General features: G+C 47.3%; 1 protein-coding gene across 1 annotated transcript in view; it reads left to right on the top strand.

Moving 5' to 3' along the window:
- Positions 1 to 26,870, top strand: part of WDR37 (WD repeat domain 37) — an 80,559-nt gene that overhangs the window by 49,976 nt on the left and 3,713 nt on the right. The window contains exons 10-13 of the mRNA XM_017514056.2: positions 1,333 to 1,567; positions 3,001 to 3,142; positions 23,387 to 23,521; positions 24,196 to 24,310. Coding sequence (XP_017369545.1) covers positions 1,333 to 1,567; positions 3,001 to 3,142; positions 23,387 to 23,521; positions 24,196 to 24,310 — 627 coding nt within the window. The remainder of the gene's footprint in view (positions 1 to 1,332; positions 1,568 to 3,000; positions 3,143 to 23,386; positions 23,522 to 24,195; positions 24,311 to 26,870) is intronic.

Genomic DNA, 26,870 nt, shown 5'->3' with positions numbered 1-26,870 from the left:
CATCCTGCTCTGTGTCCCTGTGACGTGTGTTCCTGAGTAATGTGTGTTTGCTCATGACATTTGTGTGTTAGGCCATTCTTGCATTGCTATAAAAAAGTACCTGAGACTGGGTAATTTATAAAGAATTGAAGAGGTTTAATTGGCTGGTTCTGCAGGCTGTACAGGAAGTGTGGCGCCAGCATCTGCTTGGCTTCTGGGGAGGTCTCAGGGAACTTGGAGCTTTCAATCACAGCAGAAGACGAAAGAAGGGGTGTGTCCCATGGTGGAAGCAGGAGCAAGGCAGGGGTACCACACATCCAAACAGCCAGATCTCGTGAGAGCTCACTCACTGTTCTGAGGCCTACCCCAGGCTTGGAGGAATCCTCCCCCATGAGCCAGACACCCCCACCAGGCCTTACCTCCAAAACAGGAGATTCCAGTTCAGCCTGAGATTTGGGCCAGGACAGGTTTCCAAACTATCAGTTCCAGCTTGTGTACATATGACATATGTCCCCATATTAGCACGTGTGTGTGTGTGTGTGGTTGGTGTGTGTGTGTGTGTGTGTGTGTGTGTGTGTGTGGTTGGTCTCTCTCTTATGCCAGAACGTAAGTTCTCTGAGGACAGGGGCTTTGCCAGTGGTCTTCACTCCGGAGTTCTTACCTGCTAGTTTGAGCGTAGTTTTGCATGTGTGCATGTCAGAAGCTGCCTGTCCTCTTCTGCACTGTGTAAGCAGCACCTGGGCTCTGGGCGTGAGGGCTGGCACCCTGTCAGCCCCTGATAAATATTTGTTGGATGGATATACAGATTTTCTTATAGAGCTGGTTCTAATGTGTTTATTTATCCTTGGCCTTTGACAGGAGACTTGATGTTACAAAGGAAAGTAGACTCTAATAATTGTAGCAATGGAATTCTAAGTATATTTTAAATAGGCTCTTGAGCATGAATGTGCTTCTTTTTTGTAGTATGATAAATTACTGACTTTCACTTGTATTTGTTTAGTTTTATATTGCATTTCTACTCATAAGTGGTGAAAACTTAAGTGTTGAAGTCACTTTATTTGCCATTTTGTTGGTTAGTGGAAAGACATGGTAGTTCAGTTGACAGCATGGTACATTCCGCTTTTTTTTTTGTATGCGATAGTCACAGAGTTGATGGGTTTTCAGCGGGCAGCAGTTATGGGTCAGAGGAGGACACACTCATCACAATGGCCAGCACCGGGCTCCTGGCAGTGGCTGTCGTGATGGGTACGTCCTCAGGAGATGAATGAGAGCGGTCTGTTTTGTCGCTGTGTTGGAAGAAACTCAAGATTCCCATGAAATGTCTTTCTTTTCTGGTCTTCTCTTTGGCAGCAGATATCTGGGGAAGATGAGGTAGAGTGCTCTGACAAGGACGAGCCCGACCTCGATGGGGACGTGTCCAGCGACTGCCCCACTATCCGCGTCCCGCTGACTTCCCTCAAGAGCCACCAAGGCGTGGTCATCGCTGCAGACTGGCTGGTCGGGGGGAAGCAGGCTGTGACTGCCTCATGGGACCGGACGGCAAACCTGTATGATGTGGAGACGTCGGAGCTCGTTCATTCTCTGACAGGTGCCTGAGTTATTTGAGTCCTCGGCCTCCTGGCTGTGCACGTTAGTTTATGTCCATGTGTTATGTCTGACCTTGCCAGTTACTTCTTGACCAGAATGAGTCTCAGTCCTTCTGGCTCTTCTGTGGTAATTATTGGAGATTCTTTGTATTAATAATTAAACTATTGATAGCTAAATGTATTTTATCTTCAGGGGATTTAAACTGTAGCATGTAGTATGTAGATATTGGATATAGGGTGGTTGATTAGTTTCCCATTTCTCTGTAACAAATTTCCACAAACTTAGTGTCTTAAAACGACAGGAATTACTGCCTTGTGGTTTCCCAGGTCAGGGATTCTGGGTCTGTGGCAGCTGCTCTTCTCCCTGGGGCTTGAAGACCGAAGCCAGGGTGCAGCCTGGGCGGGGCCTCCTTGAGGCTGCTGTCTTCTTCCGATGTCATTAGAGAAGCCCCTTCCTGCACTGGTTCCTGAGGCCCTGTCTTGCCGGCTGCCGGCGGGGGCTCCTCTGGGCATCTAGAGGCTGTGCCTGGCCCTGGGAGCCCCTGCACAGGGCCCGCCTTTCCTCACAGAGCAGCTGCTTTCCTCCTCAGCCGGAACTCCTCCCCTGCTGCTCTGAACTCTCCGACGACTTCTGGGACCCTTTCTAAGGGCCCATTGGGTTAGGCCAGGCCACCCAGGACAATCTCCCTTTAACTCAAAGTCAACTCATTTAGGGACCTTAATTACATGTGCAAAATCATTTTTGCTTTATAATGTATCATAATTACCAGAAAGATAATCTCACCCTATTAGCAGGCTCTGAAGGGAAGGGCGTTAGGCAGGGTGGGTATGAGCCAGGTGACTTGGGGTGTGTACGGGACAGAGTGGCTTAGAGTCTGTGCGGGGTGGTTGGGGAGGTGACTTAGGCAAGGCGTGTATGGGGCAGGGGTGACTTAGGGCATATGCGGGGTTATGGGGGTGGTGGTTTAGGCGGGCATGTAGGGTGCGGGGTGGCTTGGGGCCGTCTTGGGGTTCTGCCTGCTGAAGTTGCTTCTGCGAATCTGTCTATAAGTGCATTTCCTGCAGGAGCTTAAAGATTATATTTGACTGAGGACCCACAGCATTCTGTCATTAGAAGATATTCTGGAAGCAAAGAATTAAGATTTAAGGGGTTCTCATGTTCAGCCTGTTAATTCTCCTGACCTTCTAACGGTTAGGGTCAGAAAATGGGTTATGCACCTGCTTAGTTCCCTGTTCCTTTGATGTGGACGGCTGAAAGGCCTTCAGCTTCTGAGGAAAAGCTGTCTCCACCGTGACCTGCATGCTGCTGCGTGATTCCATTAGGTCAGGTTCACCTTCTCAGAGAGATGGCTGCTTGGGTTGTTGTGCTGTGGAAAAGCTTCGCTCTCAGCGCACCTGCGGGGAATGACCGTGCGTTTTGCCATCTTGGTTGCAGGGCATGACCAGGAGCTGACGCACTGCTGCACACACCCCACCCAGCGGCTCGTGGTGACCTCCTCCCGCGACACGACTTTCCGCCTCTGGGATTTCAGGGACCCTTCCATCCACTCGGTGAATGTTTTCCAGGGACACACGGAGTGAGTTGTGGTAGTTTCAACATCTCTCTCTAGTCATGAAAAAAGTTCTGTGGGTTGACATGAAAACTTAATTCCAGCCTTAATTTTCAGTGTTTCCAACTCTAGTATCTTTCAGAAAACGACTGTCTTTCAAACTCTACTGTTCTTTTTCTAACCATTTAGCTCCATCAAAGGATCTAGGAGATTAAGAGAAGACACCCTCCGATGTTCTCTCAAGAAGTTTAATGAGGACATAATGGGGCAGTGGGCGGAGAGGGTGGAGAAGAGCAGGGCTGCCAGACCCTGTGGCTGAGGACTGGGGCAGCCAGGCACCATGGGGGCCGCTGGGGCTGCTGCCGCCACCCACAGGGCTTGTGGCTGAGGACTGGGGCGGCCAGGCACCATGGGGACCGCTGGGGCTGCTGCCGCCACCCACAGGGCTTGTGGCTGAGCACAGGGCTGGCCGTGCCACCATGGGGGCTGCTGCAGCTGCTGCTGCCACCCACAGGGCGTTTCCTGAATCTTTTCCATTTAGTTTTTGTTACCACATGTGTCTTCATGGTATATTGTGGGAGACGGTACACACACAGACGTGCTCGCAGACATAGACCCTGGATCCAAATCCCCAGCAACTCATAAGCGTAAAGTCTTAACAGGACTCTTCAGTTCTTTGCATGACTGCCTCCTTCCCTGAGTCTGGCCCTGCTCAGTCAATGATGAGACCGTCTGCCCAGTCATGGGGGCTGTCTACTTAGAGCGTTCCCTGGTTCTTCTCTTTCAACCTCCGCTCCCCATTCCCCCATCATGCCCCATGTGGCCCACTGGTCAGTCTCCTGCCAGCCGTGCTTGTGGGGTCTGTCCTGGCTGCTCCTCGCTCCTCCAAGCCCCCAGACTTCTCACCACTGCTGCTCCACACTCCAGCCTCTGGATAAGCGCATTCAGGAGTGGTTTATAAATGAACATTTGTGTATTTGGCTACTCTAAATATGAAGTTTGGTTTCATCTGTTTAACATTAGTTACTAAGTTTTAGATTTAATGTTGAAAATGTTAATAAGATGTTGGAAAGGAAAATAGGACTTTTTTTATTTTTTAAAATTTTTATTTAGTTATTTATATTTTGAGCTGGAGTCTCACTCTGTTACCCAGGCTGGAGTGCAGTGGCGTGATTTCAGCTCATTGCAACCTCTGCCTCCTGGGTTCAAGTGATTCTCCTGCCTCAGCCTCCCGAGTAGCTGGGATTATAGGCACCTCCACCATGCCCGGTTCATTTTTGTATTTTTAGTAGAGACGGGTTTTCACCATGTTGGCCAAGCTGGTCTCAAACTCCTGACCTCAGGCGATCTGCCCCCTCAGCCTCCCAAAGTACTAGGACTACAGGTGTGAGCCACTGCTCCCGGCCAGAACAGTGTTTTTAAAGAGAAGTGTGAGATTGGAAAGCTAATACCTTGACTTTGAGGCTGGAACAGGGGCAGGCAGCAGTCACGACCATGCATGGAGATCTTTTTGTCAGCCTAGGTCTGTTCTGGGGGCATCCCACGCGTTAAACGGCTCCGTTCTGATATCAGGTTGGTGTTTATTCTGCCAGCTTGGGCAGCGATAGCCACAGTAATAGAGGCCTACTTGCAGTCAGTGGCTGAACACAGCACTGTGCTGTTGCCGCACCAGCTCAGCGGGTGCTGAGCTGGGCCCCCATGAGCTCTACCATGTGCGAGGCCCTGCTGCAGGCCAGCTCATAGGTGAGGAAGACGTCACGGCTCGGGGGAGTGCTGCTTCCTGCGCCTGCTAGCTTGGATGGGGTGCTCCCTGATGTCTACCAGACGTGGAGCGGCAAAGCCCTGTCTGGTCCTGGATCCGCCACCTGGCAACACTGCAGGGTGCAGCGGAGGGCCGCATGACTGCCCTGCTGCTCTGCATGAGAGTTATCAGAAGGGCATTTGGGGCCCAGAGGACGGGCAGAGCAAGATGGTCTTACTCCTGCGCCTGCAGGCCTTTCCTCAGTTTTTGCTTAGAAAAGTTTCAAGCCTACGTAAAAACCAGCAGAGGGGTACAGTGTACCCACTAACCCTCTACCTAGGCCTGCCTGTTGTATTGCCACACGGCTGTCTCTTTACATGCATGTACACACCTCTCTGTAACACACACTCCCACTAACCTTCCACCTAGTACACATCTGTCTCTAACATACACACCCACTAACAATCCACCTAGGCTCACCTGTTGTATGGCAGCACCGCTGTCTCTTTACATACGTGTGTGCACCTCTCTCTGTAAAACATGCTTGTATTTTCTTTGGCTGAGCCCTTTAAAAGGAAAACTTCGGCATGCATTTCCTAAGAAAAAGGATGTTCTCCTGATATAGTACCATTGTCCAAATAAGAAAATTAGCAAAAACTCTATAGCATCCTTTATCTGGCCCATGTTTAAATTTACTCATTTCTCTCCAAAGCGTCTTTGATACTTTTTTCAGATCTAGGATTTTATCAGGATTCTCTCATCACATTTACATATTATATGCTTTGGTTTCTTTTAATCTAGAATGGTCTTTCCTCCATTTTTTGTTACTTTTTAGTACATTGAGTTTTTTGGTGAAGAATCCAAGCCCGCTCTTTTGTATATCCCTCGTTCTGCATTTTTCTCATACTTTCTTTTGTTGCTGATGGTGCCTCTCTGCTGCGCTATTGGTGTGCTGAGGCGCTCTTGTGGTTAAGATGGTGTCCACAGATCTGCCTGTCAGAGGCGCTCTCCTGTTTCAAATAGTGAAGTGACACTATTCTGCACATGCTGACTTCCCTAGTGACCTTGCCTTGGCCCAGGGCCTCAGCTCGTTATGTTGAGTCCTGAAGAAGGGGATCTTTGTAATTCTGTCTATACTGTTTGGTTGGCACTGTGTTCTGTGTGTTAGCTAGCACAGACACTTGTACTTTCTTGGTGTTGGTGGATCCCTGCAGGGGTTTTGTTAGTGTAGACGCAGCAGTTTCTTTATGTTGGTGGTTATGATCCCTGGGGTGTTTTGTTAGTATAGACGGGTGTACTTTGTTGGTGTTGGTGGTTGTGATCCTGTGGTGGTTTGTTACTGTAGACGTGTGCACTTTGTTGGTGTTGGTGCTTGTGATCCTGTGGTGGTTTGCTTAGTGTAGACACGTGCACTTAGTTGGCGGTTGTGATCCTGTGGTGGTTTTGTTGGTTTAGACACAGCACTTTGTTGGTGTTGGTGATTGTGATTCTGTGGTGGTTTGCTTAGTGTAGACACGTGCACTTAGTTGGCGGTTGTGATCCTGTGGTGGTTTTGTTGGTCTGGACACAGCACTTTGTTGGTGTTGGTGGTTGTGATCCTGTGGTGGTTTGGTTTTGGCTGCTGAGTGTGCCGCCCCCACCCCCTGGGACCTGCAGGGCCCTGAGTGCTGCCATCCTGGCATAGCTCCCTGACCCATGCTGGGAGGACCCAGCAGCACTCACTACATTGACTCTGGTCACCTGTATGGAGCACAAAAATCTGTCAGAGCTTTGAGAATTGGGAGTGGGCACTGAGGTGAAAATGGACCAGACTTGCCCGGGCTAGGCTTACTCAGATCCTTTATGCTTTCTCTTTTTACTCAAATGATCATGAACTCTAGCATATTTTGTTGATGTGTACATCCAGAAGTTAGTTTTGAAAAGATCTCTCTTTCGTGCTAATTTTATTGCTATGTCTGGGGGGTCTGCTGGGCTCCTGGGCATCCAGCTTCCCCTCACTGGCCTGGCGCTTCCTCCGCTGTGCTCATGAAGGCTGAGGGCTTGGTCAGCAGGTGGAGCCATGGACGCCTTTATGGAACAGAAACCCTTCCTTCCTGACATCAGATCAGCCGTAAGCCTCTAGACATGCCTTATCATGAGAAAAGCAGGAAATGAGACATTTTACAAAAGTGTTTTATCTGAGGAGTCTTCTTAGTCAATAATGCTTGCCTGGCATGGATTTTGTAGGTTCGAGCCCATACGACAAATCAAACCCTCAGAGTGTGTGATCCTTACAGATGTGTAGAGGTGTGCATCCGCATCATAGCACACCTGGATTAAGTCCAGGGTGCGGGTTTAATTCCTGATTAAGAGCAGAGGAATGGCCAGGTTGTGTGTGTGTGTTCTGTACTAGTCTGGGACATTCTGAACGTGATTTGTAAGAGCACATCCTGGGTCTCCTGCCTTCCCTGCCACCATGTCATTCTGAGGGACCCTCTGCTTGGGGGACTTCTCTGCAGCAGTCACGGCATCGCTAAGGACATCTGTGAGCTTCCAGTGTGTGTCCAGCATGTTAGTGCCCAGACCCGAGGGGCCTGGGACCAAGCGCAGTGTCTGCCACCCCGACAAGTGGGAATGTTCTCCTGCAGCCCGGCGTGGGCCTGCAGGACTGCCTCCTCATCTAGGAAGTCGCTCTGCCGGTTTTCCAGGGTGATCCTGAGTCCTTTTCACCAGTTATTTTCCTGAGCATTGAAAGCAGCACTCAGACATGCAGGTCTTATGAGGTGTGCTGTTCTTGTGATGTAGCCCTGAAAAGTTGTATGCAGGGTGTTTTTAGTGATCATTGCTTAAACAGAGGCAGTATTTCTTCAACATATGTGACTAAAAATACCATTTCTCGCATAATTTGTATTAACATGATGTGGAACGTGCTTTCCAAAGTTTTATCTTAGGGCGTATTTTCATTTGTAGGAATCCAGCATCAATTATTTAGTACAGTGTACTAGAATCTAATGTCTTTTATAATTCACTTAACTGTCTAGTTAATATGAATTGCTGTATATTGGGTTTTCTCAAGGCAAGAAGTAGTTCTAAAGGCTTAAGGGTAGCTGGCCCTGTTTTGTGATCCAGTTTCTAGGAGAGATTTTTCTTCTTTTTCATTTTTTTTTTTCTCACTGTAATCCCTGTACTTTGCCTTGAATTCTGTGCCTTTTGAAAGACTGGAGTTTGAGTTCCAGTGCTTCACTGTAAGAAAGAAAACCATAGCCAAATGGTCTCCAGAAATGTGTGGTCGTCATCTTTGCTGGATGGGGATGGAGCTCCGTGCTGTGAGCTGCTGAAGGCTTTGATCGTACGTGTTTAGAAGGACTGGTTGCCTTTTCCTTTTGATGTGTCTGATTTCTTTTCACTGTGTGTTATGGCATCTCTCTGTTATAGCAGGGGTTTTACCATGATACTACTTAGTTGGCATAACTGTGTGGCTGTTATTATTTCACTGCCAGTGATCTAATGTGTATTGATTTATATGAAAAGCAATTTTAGATACTTCATGTAGCAGGAATACAAAGTTGTAGTGTGTGTTGTTCTTGGAAATAAAAAGGCTTACTTTGAAAGTTTCACTGTGTTCAGGAATCCAGCTGTTGGTGGCTGTTTCTTGCACCTTGTTTGATTGCACTCCATAGATTGATGTTTTTACGAATGAGTGTCTGTGGCAGCCCAGCCCTGGCCCAGCAGATCTGTTGGTGCCATTTTCCAAGAGCACATGCTCACTTCCTGTCTGTTACAGTTTGGTCATTCTCACAGTATTTCACACTTTTGTCATGATTGTGTAAGGGTGGGCAGTGCTTTTGCTATAACTGTTGTAACGGTTTTGAGGCCCCAGGAGCCTTGCCCACAGAAGACAGTGAACTTAGTTGATAAATCGTGTATGTTTCGACTGCCCCACTAACTGGTCATTGCCTTGTCTCTTACCTTCTCCTAAGGCCTCCCTCCTCCCTGAGACATAACTCTAGTGAAATTAGGCCAATTAACATCCCTACAGTAGCTTCTCAGTGTTCAAATGAAGAGTTGCATGTCCCTCACATAAAAGCTGGAACTGCTGAAGCTTAGTGAGGAAGACATGTCGAAGGCAGAGAGGCTGCAAGCTGGGCATCCTACATCGGACAGCCAGTTCTGAATGCAGAGGAACAGTTCTGAAGGAAAGGAAAGGAAAACTGCTACTCCAGTGAACACACAAATGATAAGAACACAACCTTAATGCCGATCTGAGGGAAGTGTCAGTGCTCTGGAGTGATTAAACCAGCCACAACATTCCCTTTAGCTGAAGCCTAATCCAGAGCAAGGCCCTGACTCTTCAGTTCCATGAGGTCTGAGAGAGGTGAGGGAGCTGCGGAAGAAAAGCTGGAAGCTGGCAGAGGTTGGTTCATGAGGTTTAAGGAAAGAAGCCGTCTTTATAACATGAGAGTGCAAGGTGAAGCAGCAAGTGCTGATGGAGAAGCTGCAGCAAGTTCTCCAGAAGATCCAGCTGAGATCATCGATGAAGATGGCTACGTCGAACAACAGAGTTTCCGTGTAGACAAAACAGCCTTCTGTTAAAGAAGATGCCATCTAGAACTTTCACAGCTAGAGAAGAGACATCAATGCCTGGCTTCAAAGGACAGCCTGATGCTCTTGTGAGGGGCCAGTGCAGCTAAATCCTAGGGCCCTCCACTATTTTGTGAAACCTGCTCTGCCTGTGCTCTATAATGGATCACCAAAGGCTGGATGACAGCACATCTGTTTTACACTACCGAATATTTTTAAAGCCCACTGTTGAGACCTACTGCTCAGGAAAAAAGTTTTTTTCAAAATTGTACTGCTAATTGACAGTGCGCCTAAGGGCTGTGATGGAGATGAAAGGAGATGAATATTTTCATGCCTGGTAACACAACCCCTATTCTGCAGCCCATGGATCAAGGAGTCGTTTTGACTTTCGAGTCCTATTGTTTAAAAAATACACTTCATAATGCTATAGCTGCCATAGTGATTCCTCTGATGGATCTGGACAACGTCAACTGAGCACCTTCTAGAAAGGATTTATCATTCTAGATGCCATTAAGAACATTTGTGATTCACGGGAGAAAGTCAGAATGTCAACATTAACAGGAATTTGGAAGACATTGATTCTAGTCCTCAGGGATGACTTCCAGGGATTCAAGACTTCAGTGGAGAAAGTAACTGCAGATGTGGTGGAAGTAGGAAGAGAAATAGGATTAGAAGTGGATCCTGAAGATGGGACTGAGTTGCTGCAATCCCATGATTAACTTGAATGGATGAGGAATTGCTTCTTATGGATGAGCAAAGAAAGTAGTTTCTTGAGTTGGAATGTACTCCTGATGAGGATGCTATGAACATTGCTGAAATGACAGCAAAGGATTTTGAATATTCCATGAACTTCAATGGTAAAGCAGTGGCAAGGTTTGAGAGGACTGACTCCTGTTTTGAAGTTCAATTGTAGGTAAAATGCTTTTAAACAGCATCACATGATACAGAGAAACCTTTTGTAGAAGGAAGAATCAGTTGCTATAGCAAATTTCATTGCTGTCTCACTTTAAGAAATTGCCCCAGCCTTCAGCAGCCACCACCCTGATCAGTCAGCAGCCATCAACCTTGAGGCAGGACCCTCTACCAGCAAAAAGATTATGTCTCACCGAAGGCTCAGATGACTATTAGTGTTTTTAACGGTAAAATTTCTTAAGAAATGCACATTGTGTTTTTAGAGGTAATGGGATTGCTCACTGAACAGACTGCAGGATGGTGTGGATATGACTTCTGTATGCACTGGGAAACCAGACAGCTCGTGTATCCGCCATACTACGATCTTCACCTTACACTGTGGTCTGGAATGAACAGAACGCGCAGAAGCTCCGAGAGTGTCTGTGTTTGTCCTAACCACCAGGAGCTGCAGCTGGAAGTTAGTGCTTTTCACTTGAACTAAGTTCTTTTCTGATTGTGTGTTTTTCACCTGGCAGTGTAAGTCTGTGAGCCCAGCAACTTCGTAGCCTGCCTGTCTCCTGGCTGCCGCATTTCCTTGCACACACCCAGGGAGCTGAGCCCACAGATGGCCATTCCAGCGTGGGCCCTCACTGTGGACCGTGGGCGGACAGATGTGCCTGGGAGAAGCTTTCACTGTCATGACATTCGCCTGCTTAGATCCCAGCCTCAGCCCTCAGACCCCCACCCCCCGCCAGCGCACCCCCAACCCCTGCGGAATTTTCTTCTCTCCATCTCTATTTTTTGTTTGTTGGTTTGTTTTGTTGTTTTGGTTGCTGTAAAAAGCTGACGGGTGAGGCGTCACTGGCCATTAAGCCTCCTCTGTGGGTGGCGGTGGCTCTGCCTCATGCTGGGCTGGCAGTGTTGCAGTGTGGATAACCTTCAACAGTGAAAAAACAGGAGATCATCTCAACATGGATGCAATATTTGAGGATGCTTTAATTATTTACAGATGATTGTAACTTCATTCCCAAAATGTGGCTTTTGGTACTTTCTTCTAAAGAAAACAAAAAACACATCTAACCAAAGAAAACTTTAAGAAATCAGTTGAAAATTTATAATGATGACTTTGAAGTGATGACATCTTTGTGTGCTTTTATTCCCAAACACCTAGGGGAGCTAGTTGGTCCTAAACACTGAATTCTAGATCGTGTGCTCGGAAAGGGAAGCATGGTTTTGCACTCTGTGTCACAAGTTTTTTTTTATGCTTTTAAAGGGAAACGATGTTTGGAAAGCAGCATTTTTACCTGGATGATGGGCAGTTTGAATTGCATCTGAGCTTGGTGCTTGGTCACAGTTGGCATGCAGGCGTCAGCTCGGGGGTGGGCCCTTGGGCACTGTCCGGCCGGCTGCCTGGGAGGTGGGTATTGGAAAGGCTGCTTGTGGTCTGTGGATCGGTTTGCTTTCCGCTTTCAGATCTGCTTCCCTTTTGGTGATGGCCTTTGAGTTGTCGTCTGTGGGAAGCTGGAGAGCCAGCTGTCTACCAGGTGGTGACTTCGAGGATGGCTGGGCCTGTGGCAGGGCCTCCGGGGCCGATGTGGCATGGGGATGACGGCCTGCGTGCTGTTGCAGGGTCTTGGAAGCACACCTGTGTCTCCTCTCAGGGTCACAGCCCCACCCATGTGCTTGAAAGGTTGGTGGTTGTCTTTTTAGTTAGATTAAATTAGGATAATTTAACAAAATGTTGTAGGTATTCCTTGGGTGTAAGTGCAGTTTTGCCACCTTGATGTACTCCATTGAGGTGAACCCCGGGCCTTCAGTGTACCCCTCACTGCAGTGACGCTTGTTGCACGTACCAGGCAACCTCTTGTTATCCACCCTGCCGTAGGTCGTCTTCTCCCTGTCCATTAGTCCTCCTGTGTCTGCCCCGCCCCAGGTCCCCGCCCTGCCCATCAGTCCTCCCATCATCCACCCTGCCCCGGGTCTCCACCCTGTCCATCAGTCATCCATCATCTACCCTGCCCCGGGTCTCCGCCCTGTCAGTCAGTCCTCCCATCATCCACCCCGCCCCAGGTCCCCGCCCTGTCCATCAGTCCTCCCATCATCCACCCTGCCCCGGGTCTCCACCCTGTCCATCAGTCATCCATCATCTACCCCGCCCTGGGTCTCCGCCCTGTCAGTCAGTCCTCCCATCATCCACCCTGCCCCGGGTCTCCGCCCTGTCAATCAGTCCTCCCATCATCCACCCCGCCCCAGGTCCCCGCCCTGTCCGTCAGTGCTCCCATCATCCACCCTGCCCCAGGTCCCCACCCTGTCCATCAGTCCTCCCATCATCCACCCTGCCCCGGGTCTCCACCCTGTCCATCAGTCATCCATCATCTACCCCGCCCTGGGTCTCCACCCTGTCCATCAGTCCTCCCATCATCCACCCCGCCCCAGGTCCCCGCCCTGTCAATCAGTCCTCCCATCATCCACCCTGCCCCGGGTCTCCGCCCTGTCAGTCAGTCCTCCCATCATCCACCCCGCCCTGTCCATCAGTCCTCGCATCATTCACCCTGCCCTGGATCTCCACCTTGTCTGTCAATCCTGTGTCCACCCCACTCTGGGTCTCCGCCCTGTCCATCAGTCCTGTGTCCACCCCGCCCTGGGTCTCCGCCCTGTCCATCAGTCCTGTTGTCCACTCTACCCCGGGGTCCCTGCACTGTCCGTCAGTCCTGTGTCCACTCCACCTGGGGTCCTGCTCTGTCCGTCAGTCCTGTTGTCCACTCCACCCTGGGGTCCCTGCACTGTCCGTCAGTCCTCCACTGTCCTTGTGTGTATGTCATTTTGCTCCCACCTGCCAGCGAGGACAAGTGCTTTTTGTCTTTCGGTGTTTGCATTGTTTCACTTAAGATACGGGACCCTAGTTCTATCCTTGTTGCTGCATAAATTAATTAAGGTAATTCATTTTATTTTGAGGAAGTGTATATATTTATATAAATACAATTCTTAGTAATAATCTTACAGTAAGGTTATTGTAAAACTGAGGCTAGGGTCACTGAGGACTCCCTCTGTTGCCTGTAGCAGGTTTTCTGAGCTTTGCTGCTTGGCCTGAGTGGGGTACACAGATTCCAGGGAACTACAGTGGGCAGCAGTTGGCAGGAACAGGATCTCACTGCCGCTGTCATGTTGGAGGTGGTTTTGGGTGTTTCCTGTCTATTAGTTAGTGAATGTTTTGTCTTGTTATCACAGAAACAGCCAAGGAGATGTTAGCAGATGCAGTGCGTGGCTGGGCACACGTAGGCCCATGGTGCTTTCTGTGCAGAGGAGAACCCTTGCCTCTCACCAGCAGAGCAGTGCTCTCCCTACCACCACCTGCAGGGTTGCTGTCCCAGCTTCCTCTCTCAGTGTCCAGTGGTGTGAACGTAACACACTTCCTGAGCCAGTCCCCGGGCATGTTTTAAAATTTTTATTTATTTATTTTTGAGACAAGGCCTCACTCCCTCACCCAGGCTGGACTGCAGTGACATGATCATGGCTCACTGCAATCTCAAGTGCCCGGCCTCAAGGGATCCTCCCTTGTCAGCCCCCTGAGTAGCTGGGACTACAGGGCTGTGCCACCACTGCCTGCTAACTTGTGCGTTTTTTGTAGAGATAGAGTCTCACTATGTTGCTTAGGCTGCTCTCAAAATCCTGGCCTCAAGTGATCCTCCCACCTTAGCCTCCAAAATGCTGGGATTACAGGCATGAGCCACTGTACCTGGCTGCATGTTGATGCATTTTAAAGTTGCTTCTAAGTTAGAATACTGTTTTTAAAAGTGAGAAGGGATTTAGTATATCTCTATTTTATGCTTTTAAAGTTCCTCATTTAAGAAGGGCTACTCAGGAACTAATAAAATAAGGACTTAAGGAAATTATTGCATTTGAATTGCTCTACGTGAAGCTTTGTTTTGACTGATCGGATTCTGTCACTTTTCGTTGAGATGACTATAAAGCAGCCATCAGGCAACTGATACATACTAGAAACTTCCTAACTGTGAGGGACTTTAGGACAGACTCTGGAGACAGGTGCGGGTGTCTGAGTCAGAATCCACGTGGCAGAAACCAGCATCTGTGCGGAGCGGGCAGCATGGGGAGGGAGGCTGCCTAAAGTCCCAGCTTATGTTTGGAAAGGATGGTGGTGGCCATGCTGTTTGCGTGGCCACTGCAGAGCCAGGGCCTGGGTGGCAGTTGAGGGTTGCCTGGCAGCCTCTGATCAGCACCCGCTGCCGTGTGCGCTCAGCCATCCGCAGCCAGCACTGCCTGAAGTCCCTGCACGCCTCTGAGCTCCAGGGTTTCCAGTGCTCAGCAGCAGAGCAGAGAAACACTTCATTTAACACCGTCTTTGGAGAGCATGATGTTCCCCAGAAGTGATTTCTCCAGTGACCCCTCAAGAACCAGCACTTTGTGAAAAAAGACTTTATTTCATGTGTGTGTGAGAGAGGGACATACCAGTGCTTTGGGAGTGTGTGCCACACTGCCTCCCTGCCTCCCTGCCTGGATGGCCTCACAGCCTGGGTGTTGCTGTGTTGTCTCTGTTGTGTTTTGTTTTGGCTTCTCTGGAAGTCAGTTGTTGCTTTTTGTTATTTTTGTGCTGGTTTCTAATGCTGTTTCTCTCTCAGTCTCAACTGATTTCTCTTATTGCTGCTGAACATTCTAAAATGGATATGTAGAAATAAAAACCCAAATAAAAGATTAAGGGCCATTCCTATGAAGAAAGAACATGAGTGCATGGGTGTTAGGAATTTCTTCTATATTCCAGAAGGCCATGTTGCAAACAAGTTAAGAGCATATATTTGGAAAATATGTCTGTATAGGCTCCTGCAGATGCAGTAGTTATAAGAAACGGCTTGTGTCCTTAGTAGCCTTGACATTCTAGAATTATAAGATCAGTACATGAGACAGAGCTGATAAGAGAACACAGAGCTGAATGCTGTGTACTTACTCTAGAGATCACATGGGTGAGTGCTGTGTACTTAGTCCAGAGATCACAGAGATGAGTGCTGTGTGCTTAGTCTAGAGATCACAGAGATGAGTGCTGTGTGCTTAGTCCAGAGATCACAGAGCTGAGCGCTGTGTGCTTAGTCCAGAGATCACAGACCTGAGTGCTGTGTTAAGCTTAGATCGGATATCACAGTGCTGAGTGCTGTGTGCTTACTCTGGAGATCATATAGGTGAGTGCTGTGTGCTTAGTCCGGAGATCACAGAGCTGAGTGCTGTAACTGAGTCCAGGTACCACAGCTCAACAAGTCTGTAATGGATCTTCTTTCTTTGTGTCATAGCCGAGATGAAGCTCTTGAGCTAGCAGAAGAGTGTTCTCTCTGTGCCTCCACATGGCTCATGGACCTGATCTTTGGCCGGGTGAGGTGGTCAGGTTGTACTGAACTAAATGTTTTCTTTGAATAGTGTGTGGAAAGGTTCTTACTAATTCAGTTGTCAAATCTTAGGGAGGCTTTAGCGTGGTCTGAAGTCACTTTAGAAGCTCGTTTTTGTGGGCAGTGGTAACACAGTATTGCAGAGGCTTCCTGTAGCTTTGCTGTGGTGCCTGTCGGCAGCACTTCCAGCCATTAGGGTGCTATTGTGTGCCTAACACTGCTTACCTTATAGAAGTGGCCGGTCACTTTCCCCCTTCCCTGGGAAGAGGGAGGTGTCACTGGAGCAACTTTACCTTCCACTCTGCTGCACGCTGTCTCACAAGGAGCGGGGCTGGACACAGCCAGTGATGAATAAGTATTTGTTGCATGAACAGTTCTGTAGTGCAGCCCTTGTCAGTGACTTAGTTGGGAAATGTCTCACTATTTCTGACGAGCTGGTTTGAAGAGTAGCTTGGGTCCATGAGACTACTGAGGTAGAACTATGTGTTATGAGAACTGACTTCTTTTCTCCAGGGAACAGTTGAATTTTAAATTCTGAGAAAGAATCACGTGTGATACATATTTGCTTTTTGCTGTGATTGTTTTATCTTAAGGTCCACTTTTTTGAGAGGTAGCCATCCAGGAGTATTTAGAAATGCTTTTTATTCGAATGTGACTTTCTGTTTCTCGGTGAGTCCTCCGAGTTCGTTGAATGAAGGCTTTTGTGAGTTCTCGATTCTGAAAGGCGTGGGTATGAGAGAGGCTGGGAGACTCCGCAGCGTGCGTGTGGGCGGCCCGGCTGTGAAGGGAAGACCCGATTCATGTGTTACTCGGATTTCACGCAGATAGTTTGGAAAATTGTGGGAAGGGCTCTGATTACCCTGAACACAACGCGGCTACCCACGTCTTCCCTTGTGCTGTGAAGCGCCCATTCTGAGGGCACCGGGGGTCCCGGGCTGGCTTGTTGGGGGGTGCTTTCGTTACTTAGAGCACTTTTTAGAGTCAGTGTTGCTGGGCAATGCAGATGTTGCACTAGTACTTTCTACAAGTGCTGTAACAGAGCAGTTGACCCGCCAAGGCAATGAAGCCGCAGTGGTGCCTTCACAGCCATTCCTTTCAAAGCTCTCTTCTCGGTACCTTGACTGAGAAGCCTGTGTTTCTAGGATGTGGCTGTCATCTGCGGGCCTCCTCTGGCGCATGCTGGCTCTCTCTGGACACACAGGCCTGCTCCTCAGATGGAAACACATCACTGAGGAAGCTGCATTTTAAAAATAGGAAAGGGAATGATCGTCAGTGTTTGATGTGCCAGGAAAGCACTCCCATCAGCGCTTTGTGGCCCAGCGTTTCCCGCGTCGTGTCTTCTTTTCTGTCGCCGTGAAATTTCAGCAGATTGTTATGCAGGAGCAGTTCTGTGTCTCTGTGTGACTGGGAGACAGCTGTTCGTCCTAATGAGGATGCCAGCTTCGCGACATTTCCGCTGATGGAGACTCGCAGAGGGAGCGGAATGTTCCAGACCAGGCAGTGGTGTGCGGCGAGGAGGTGCCATGCTGTCAGCTGGAGGAGCATGCTCGGCTGCCCTGCACGACAAGATAAATGAGTTTGCTGGAGTTTGGCAGCATCGGAAGCGTTTCCAGTGAGCGGCCGTGCGCGCCAGCCTCCCCGTGGGACCTGTGGGCTGAGGGTGCCTTGGAAACTGCTGCCTCTTTGCCAGCTCCTTTTTCTTTTGATGTCCGACAATACTTGTCAGGATTGTGATTTATTAAAAACCTAATGTCTTATAGCATTTCATTAACATGGGGTTAGGCGATCTTTTGTTGAGCCTTTTTTCCCATTAATTTAGCAGAATGTTCACTGAAACTTAACTTGGCCAAATATCCTGAAGACTCCAGTTCAAAGAGAAGTCGGGGGCAGTCCTCCCCTTGCCCTTCCAGGATCCCCCGGCAGCTGGGGCCCACCAAGCCTTGTGGTAACCTTCTCACTGAAGCGTGGCAGCCTGATTTGTAGTCAGGCCCTCACGTTGTTCTTTATTTTTTTAGATGAAGATCCAGAGGAGTTACTGGGTTGGCTTTCAGAGTCTCTCCTCTGCCCGTGCTGCTCTCGTTAGCCGACTGTGTTAAGTGTCTTCTCGTGTCCTGCCCCATGATGATGCAGTGGTTTCCAGCCGGGCAGTTTCCTCAGGAGACTGTGTTGGTTGTCACCCCTGGGGAAGGGCCAGCTCTAGTTTCTGATGTGTCTGGGCAGGGCAGCTGCTGCATCCATGGGCCAGGACGCCCCAGCACAGGGCAGGGCCCTGACCAGACGTCAGGTCCTGGCAGGGGATCAGCGTCAGCAAATCCACTCTGCAGCTATGGGCGCCATGGCCAGGCCTCTGAGAAGGCAGATGTGAAAGCGCTGTCGCTGCTGTCGCATCCTGGCTGTGCTCCGGGGCCTGAGTGTCAGAGCGTGTTCCCAGGTGCCGTTGAATCTCTTTGACGCTTTTCTTAGTAGCTTTGCTGTGCTTCAGTGTTGTGTGTTTAAAAATCTTGTAATGCAGTGGAGCTTAGACTTAATTAGAACTTAGCTCACGTCCACTTACATGAGGGGAATTTTCATAAATGGGCTTGGTGACTGGATGGTGCTCCTCTCATCCAGGGCCGCATAGAGCATGAAATCGCATCTCATGATACAGCCTCAGTGGCCGGGACAACTGGCATTTCAATTGGACTCTGAAGTTCCAGGCAATTTGGATGGACGGACCTTTGATGGTGAGGGCAGATGTGAAAACCAAGCTTTGTCCACGTAAATTAGTGACTTGTGATGACAGTAGGACACTTCCTTCGTGGAAAGGTGGAAATTCACATGCTGTTGTCTCATAGGTATCCCAGACGCTTCAGTGAGGGATGAGATGGGTTTTGTGCCTCTGAGCAGAGTGAGTGACCCTAGTTTTTGTCCCCTGGGAGGCAGTGTAGGCATCAAGCCTGTGTCGCTCTGAGAAGCCACTGCCCCCCCATCTCAGGATCTGCCCACTGTGCCCTGAAGTCAGGGCATGTCTTCCTGGATGGGCCAGTCATAGGGGACTGGGGAGCACGTGGACTGACCCCAGCCCTGTGCCGGGCAGGACGAGCAGCCCCCGTGGCCACAGCTGAAGAGAACTGTGGATCATGCCTGGATGAGGTGTCCTCAGCTGACAGGAAAAGTAAGGTTTTTATGACATTCTTTTTATTGAACTTTGCCAGCAAGCAAAGAGGTGATTGAATTTTCTTCTTCAAATGCCATTTTATTATTTGATTCCTAAATACCTTCCGGCAGGTGCTGGCGACTTTCCTTTGCTGGCTGGTTAAGGTGGTCACCCCAGCCCCCTGCCAGCCCAGCCTCAGCCGGTGAGGACACGGTTTCCTCTGCAGATTTTGACTGGTTTCTTCAGTGATCCTCAGTGCAATTCAAGTGATAACATCCTTTGTTTATATGTTTAATACAATTTTACCACTAGCAAGAGTATTTAATATACTTAGCACCGTGTCAAACTGTTTTTTACATTTCAAGAGCAAAGTTTATGAAAATAGTTTAAATAACACAAACTGATGAAACCTTTCTTCCCCCTCTTTTCTTGTCTTTATGGTACTTTTCATCTTCAGGGTGTGGTTCTCCCGTCTTTTTTTTTTTTTTTGCTGTCTTAAAACTTTTTGTTTTTTTTTAATTGTACTTTAGATTCTGGGGTACATGTGCAAGTCATGCAAGATTGCTGCCTGGGTACATTCCTGGCAAGGTGGTTTGCTGCCTCCATCTCCCCCCATCACCTATACCTGATATTTCTACCCCCGTTATTCCTCCCCACCTTCCCTCCCATTGTCCCTCCCCCAGTAGACCCCAATGGGTGATGCCCCCCTCTCTGTATCCACTTGTTCAACACCCGCCTATGAGTGAGAACATGCAGTGTTTGATTTTCTGTTCTTGTGTCAGTTTGCTGAGAATGATGGTTTCCAGGTTCATCCATGTCCCTACAAAGGATATGAACTCATCATTTTTTATGGTGGCATAGTATTCCATGGTGTGTATGTACCATGTTTTCTTTATCCAGTCTATCATTGATGGGCATTTGGATTGGTTCCAGGTCTTTTCTGCGGTAAACAGTGCCTTGATGAACATACGTGTGCATATGTCTTTATAATAGAACAACTTATAATCCTTTGGGTATATACCCAGTAATGGGATTGCTGGGTCAAATGGAATTTCTATTTCTAGATCCTTGAGGAATTGCCACACTGTCTTCCACAATGGTTGAACTAATTTACACTCCCACCAACGGTGTAAAAGTGTTCCTATTTCTCCACATCCTCTCCAGCATCAGTTGTTTTTGGATTTTTTAATGATCACCATTCTAACTGGCGTGAGATGGTGTCTCAGTGTGGTTTTGATTTGCATTTTTCTAATGACGATGAGCATTTTTTCATATGTTTGTTGGCTTCGTATATATTTTCTTTTGAAAAGTGTCTGTTCATATTCTTCACCCACTTTTGGATGGGTTTGTTTGTTTTTTTCTTGTAAATCTGCTTTAGTTCTTTGTAGATTCTGGATATTAGCCCTTTGTCAGATGGGTAGATTGCAAAAATTTTCTCCCATTTTGGTTGCCAGTTTGCTTTTATGATTGTTTCTTTTGCTGTATCTGAAGTTTAATTAGATCCCATTTGTCTAATTTGGCTTTTGTTGCTATGCTTTTGGTGTTGTATTCATGAAATCCTTGCCTATGCTTATGTCCTGGATGGTTTTGCCTAGGTTTTCTTCTAGGGTTTTTATGGTGTTAGGTGTTAGGTTAAATCCTTAATCCATTTGGAGTTAATTTTAGTGTAAGGTGTCAGGAAGGGGTCCAGTTTTTGCTTTCTGCACATGACTAGCCAGTTTTCCCAACACCATTTATTTAACAGGGGATCCTTTCCCCATTGCTTATTTTTGTCAGGTTTGCCAAAGGTTAGATGGTTGTAGATGTGTGTTGTTGCTCCGGAGGCCTCTGTTCTGTTCCATTGGTCTATGTCTCTGTTTTGGTACTGTTTCCTTGTAGTATAGTTTGAAGTCCGGCAGCGTGATGGCTTTAGCTTTGTTCTTTTTGCTTAGGATTGTCTTGGCTATGCAGGCTGTCTTTTGGTTCCATATTAAGTTTAAAGTGTTTTTTTTTCCAGTTCTGTTAAGAAGGTCATTGGTAGTTTGATGGGGATAGCGTTGAATCTATAAATTACTTTGGGCAGTATGGCCATTTTCATGATATTGATTCTTCCTAACCATGAACAGGGAATGTTTTTCCATCTGTTTGTATCTTTTCTTATTTCCTTGAGCAGTGGTTTGTAGTTCTTGAAAAGGTCCTTTACCTCCTCTGTTAGTTATATTCCTAGGTATTTTATTCTCTTTGTAGCAATTGTGAATGGCAGTTCACTCTTCATTTGGCTTTCTGTTTGTCTGTTATTGGTGTATAGGAATGCTTGTGATTTCTGCACATTGATTTTGTATCCTGAGACTTTGCTGAAGTTGCTTATCAGCTTAAGGAGATTTTGGGCTGAGACAATGGGGTCTTCTAAATATGCAGTCATGTCATCTACAAATAGAGACAATTTGAGTTCCTCCTTTCCTAATTGAATACCCTTTATTTCTTTTTCTTGCCCGATTGCTCTGGCTAAAACTTGCAATACTATATTGAATAAGAGTGGTGAGAGAGGGCATCCTTGTCTAGTGCCAAATTTCAAAGGGAATGGTTCCAGTTTTTGCCTGTTTGGTATGATATTGGCAGTGGGTTTGTCGTATATAGCTTTTATTATTTTGTGATACGTTCCACTGATACCTAGTTTTTTGGGAGTTTCTAGCATAAAGGGCTGTTGAATTTTGTCGAAGGCCGCCTCTGCATTTATTGAGATAATCATGTGGTTTTTGTCTTTGGTTCCATTTACGTGATGGATTGTGTTTATAGACTTGCGTATGTTGAACCAGCCTTACATCCCTAGGATGAAGCCTACTTGATTGTGATGGATAAGCATTTTGATGTGCTGTTGCAGTTGGTTTGCCAGCATTTTATTGAAGAGTTTTATATCTGTGTTCATCATGGAGATTGGCCTGAGGTTTTCTTTTTTTGTTGAGTCTCTGCTGGGTTTTGGTATCAGGATGATGTTGGTCTCATTAAATAAGTTGGGGAGGATTCCCTCTTTTTATATTGTTTGAAATAGTTTCAGAAGGAATGGTACCAGCTCCTCATTGTACGTCTGGTAGTATGCAGATGTGAACCCGTCTGGACCTGGACTTTTTTTGGTGGGTAGACTATTAATTGCTGCCTCAACTTCAGCCCTTGTTATTGGTCTAATCAGGGTTTCAGCTTCTTTCTGGTTTAGTCTTGGGAGGGTGCAAGTGTCCAGGAATTTATCCATTTCTTCCAGGTTACTGGTTTATGTGCATAGGGTTGTTTGTAGTAATCTCTGATGGTTGTTTGTATTTCTGTGGGATTGGTGGTGATATCCCCTTTATCATTTTTTATTGCATCAATTTGATTATTCTCTCTTTTCTTTTTTATTAATCTGGCTATGGGTCTATTTTGTTGTTCTTTTCAGAAAACCAGCTCCTAGATTTATTTATTTCGAAGGGTTTTTTTTTGTCTCTGTCTCCTTCAGTTCTGCTCTGATCTTAGTTATTTCTTGTCTTCTGCTACCTTTTGAGTTCCACCTTAACCATTTTAGGGCCTCTTCAGTTCCTTGAACCCCTTTCCCCGAGGGCCACATACTTCAACACATTTGAATTAAAAAGAAAATTATTAATTATGTTGGATTTATATAAGCAGGCTCCAAGAGTGGTTCTGATACTGAATTTTTTCCCTCATACTTTTTAAGATAAAACTTGTGGTTAAATATACATAACATTTACTATTTTAACTGTTTAATATATGTATTTCAGTGGCATTAAATAAAATCACATTGTTGTACATCTGCCAGCACTATTTCTTATGCTTTTTCATTATCTCAAACAGAAACTCTGTGCCTGTTAAACGCCCCATTCCTGCCCTTCCCCAGGCCCTGAGAAACCTCTGTTCTACTTCCTGTGTCTATGAATTTGCCTGTTCAGGGATCTTAGATGAGGGGGATTCTTGAAAGTCATTCATGTTGTTGCATGTGTTAGAATTTCTTTTTTATGCCTGAATAATATTCCAACGTGTGCACATGCTGCATTCATTCCATCTGCTGGTGGACGTGGGTTTGCATCTGTGGCCATTGTCAGTAATGCCGCTGTGGACGCTGGTGTGCAGGGCTTCTTGGCTGTTTATGTGTCTTTGGGAAAATGTCTGTCCAAGTCCTTTGTCCGTGTTTGAATTGTTGAGTTGTCAGAGTGTTTTTTTCGAACTCCTGTGTCATGATTAAATTGATTGAGAGTTGTTGGAATGGATTTTTTTTTTTTTTCATTCTCTGCTGTGGACCCAGATATGTAGACATTTGGGCATGCTCTGTCCAGCCCTACTTTCTATCACTTCTCTTTGTTCCGTTGCCGGGGGATGTAGAGTAGAATGGACCGTGTATTCCTCATCCACTGGGAAGGAATCAGCTGTCCTTCTTGTGCACTGGTGGAGCGGCTTTGGGAGGCAGACACGGTTTGCAGCTTGTGCCTCTCCGACCTCCTTCCCACCCCCAGTCAGGGTTGTGTGTGTAGTGTGTGGTGTCGCCTCTGCATCTTTGCTGTTGTGTCTGACCCCCTCCCCTTTCCTCGTAGCACTGTGACCTCTGCTGTGTTCACCGTGGGAGACAATGTGGTTTCAGGCAGTGATGACCGCACGGTGAAAGTCTGGGACTTGAAAAACATGAGATCCCCCATTGCAACTATTCGCACAGACTCTGCCATTAACAGGTAAAGCAAATCTGTTGGTTAAGCAAGTGGCTTAGATTGATGTGAAAGGGCTGATTGTGACTGCATGTTTTATTCATAGAGGTTTCACTGTTAGAGCCTCCGGGAAAATGGTTTATGCTCCTTCAGCCTCCAGCACAGTCTCAGTATTCCATGAAAACTTAAACTAACTTAGTCTAACATCAGGTTGGGTTAGTGAGATTTGTCAGAATAAGAATGACCTGGGCTCCTTCAGCCTCCAGCACAGTCTCAGTATTCCATGAAAACTTAAACTAAGTTAGTCTAAAACCAGGTTGGATTAGTGAGATTTGTGAGAATAAGAATGACCCATTTGTGGCCAGATGTTTACTCACCGTGAGGGGTTGGTCTTGTGTCTGGGTGGGTCTGGTTCTACCATTGAGCAGTGTGTGTGTGTCTGTATTGTGTGTATATGCACATGGGGTCTGTGTGATCTCGTTAGGTTTGTGTGAGTAATTTGGTCTCCTTTTAATACTGCGTGTAAGCAGGTGGTTTTGGTCTCTTTTTAAACTGCGTGTAAGCAGGTGGTACACGCATTTTGTTGATGTAGTAGCTCTGAATTGTGAATAATAAGGAATCTCCTGCATCATTATCTGTAAACTCAAAAACTTACAGTGTCACTGTTTCATACACAATCCACTTTCATCTCTTCTTTGCAGGATCAACGTATGTGTTGGCCAAAAAATCATAGCCCTCCCCCATGACAACCGACAAGTGAGACTGTTTGATATGTCAGGAGTGCGCCTGGCACGACTTCCCCGGAGCAGCCGACAGGTAATGGCACAGCCACTGCGCACACACACGGCATGGTGGAGGAGGATGGGCTACACAGCCTGCCCATTGCTGCCAGTAGAAACGGAATGTGAGCTGCACATTTGATTTCACATTTTCTAATAACCGTGTTAACAGAGAGAAATGACAGAAATTAACTTGAGCGATAGAGTTAGCGTTATTTAATCAAATATGCAAAAATAATATAATTTCAACATGTAATCAATATAAAATTATTAGAGATATTTTACATTCTTATTTTCGTACTAAGTCTTTGCCTGCTAAATTTTCATTGGAAATACTTGAGCTATATTTAGAGTTCATAAAGTTTAGAGTTGAAAAAGTAGAGTTGTATACCCAAGTTATTCCAGACTTACTTCAGTGTTCTTAATACCATGATCATTTTTAAGTTTAAAAATAAATAAGATAAAACATGTACTTCCTCTGTTTCACAGCCATGAGGAACAAGCTCTTTCGTGCACGTGTTAGTGGCTGCTCTGTAGGGAAGCAGGCGTAGATGTCTGCAGTTGAGGCTGTACAGACTGGAAGTGTTGAGAGGCTGCATGGGCACTGTGGCCAGGCAGAAGCTGGCTTGGTTGTAGACTGAGGGGTCTTTAAGGTGGGACCTCCTCCACCTCCAGCCAGAAAAACCCATTTCTATGGCAGATTGTTGAGACAGGAAGAAATCTATTTAAATGTTAGTTTCTTGTAAGGTGAGGGGTTGCTCCTTGCTAAGTTCGGGAGATGGCGGAGGGAGTTTCTCGGTATGTGCTGTTCAGCCCACCCGTCCTGGTTGCCTGGAAGGCACAAAGAGAATCGAGACTATGGCACCTGCACAGATGCAGAGGCCCTGGAGGACCTGGGGGCCACTGTTCAAATTCCCTGGTGATTCTGACGTGCTCTGAGTTGGGCCTGGGCCATAGTGTGGGTGGTGGTCACTGTTGGATCTCCCCCAGGAGGTCACCAGGGCAGCTGCGATGCACAGAAACCCCCCACAGTCGAGGCAGCATCTCCCCAGCCTTGTGCTTAACAGAAGCCCCCCCCGCCCCAGAGTCTCCTTCTTTCCTGTCTCCTTTTGATCTTGTTGGAGTACTGTCTTGATACCTGTGTAAGTAGGTGGATTTGCTCCCTGAGACCCCCTGTGGGTACACAGGGCTGCACACGCTCACAGGCAGCACGGGTGGCCCCCTCAGTGCCTCTGTGGCTCATTCTGTGGACACTGGCTTGTGGCTCATGGGCCACAGCTGCTCTGTCCAGGGTGTGCACCTCAGAAACGGCAGGCAGGGTGGGCAGTCAGGGAGGCGGGTGCAAAAGTGGGGGCTCCCAGCGCGGCAGCACCTTTTCTTCCCGTGGCACAGACTTTCTGGAAGTGACATTCCCTGAGACTGGGTGTCTTTTCAGTTCCCCTTCACGGTGCCTGCATGCACTGTTCAGAGTTGACTATTGATGTCTTTACTCCTTGATACAAATCAAAATAGTGGAGTAGAAAAATTTGATGAAATTAGAGTAACTAAAAATATACCTCACAACCCTAACAAAGCCATAAATTGCTTGTCCTGGGGAATCTTTCCATGTTTTGTTAACAGCTGAGTATCATGTGTCCCCTAAGCTGCATCTTAAACACACTAGAATGTTCTCTTTTCAAGGTGCCCATGTGAATTGTAAAATTGCTGTGCAGCATGTAAAGTTTGCATTTTGAAGCACAAATTCATGAGAATGAGTAGGACTGTATTACTTTGAGAGTATTTCCCTCAGAAAAACGGAATTCTAAGTGGTTCTTTGTGATCCTAATTCCATGTAGACAGTTTTATTTTCAGTTATCTGTGAACATTCAACTTTGTTGGCATTGTAGGATTCTGTGCCTGGGTTTATTCCCTCCTAAAGTGGTATGTGAAATAGATTTATTTTTAAGATTAATAAATGTGACTTAACTTTATTTAGAACTTGTAACACCTCTTCAGAAAAATGTGGTTTTCAGTGTCCCAGAACCCTGTGGAGGCTCCTGGTGCGTGAGGGTCCCTGTGAAGTGGAGGCTCCTGCGGTGCAAGGGTCCCTGTGAAGTGGAGGCTCCTGTGGTGCAAGGGTCCCTGTGAAGTGGAGGCTCCCAGGGCGCGAGGGTCCCTGTGACATGGAGGCTCCTGGGGTGCGAGGGTCCCTGTGACATGGAGGCTCCTGGGGCGCAAGGGTCCCTGTGAAGTAGAGGCCCACGTGGCCCCGTGCTGAGTGTCCTGGAGCACATCATGTGCACTGGGGCAGCCACAGTGGCATGGGACATCTTCGAGGTGTGTCTGCTTCCTGGGTGGTGATGCTGTGGGCGCATGAGATAAAAATCCCGTGAGAGCTCTGCCTGAGGCGAAAGTGCTGGCTGACTCTCTCCTGGAAGCTCTTTGTCCTTCGCACTTCTGCAGTGAATGCCGTGAGTTTCGCCTTAAAGAGCTCTTGCCCACAGCCTTGGTTTTACCGCCAGTTAATGGATGCATTGCTGCTTCCTTTCTTGCGCCTTTTGTAATCTTTTGTTATGTGGTCTTTCTTAACAGTTGTTTCATTTTTGTGACCTATTGTG

This window comes from Cebus imitator, unplaced genomic scaffold (assembly GCF_001604975.1).
Source record: "Cebus imitator isolate Cc_AM_T3 unplaced genomic scaffold, Cebus_imitator-1.0 Scaffold513, whole genome shotgun sequence".
Taxonomy (NCBI): domain Eukaryota; kingdom Metazoa; phylum Chordata; class Mammalia; order Primates; family Cebidae; genus Cebus; species Cebus imitator.
This window is presented reverse-complemented; position numbering and strand designations above follow the sequence as displayed.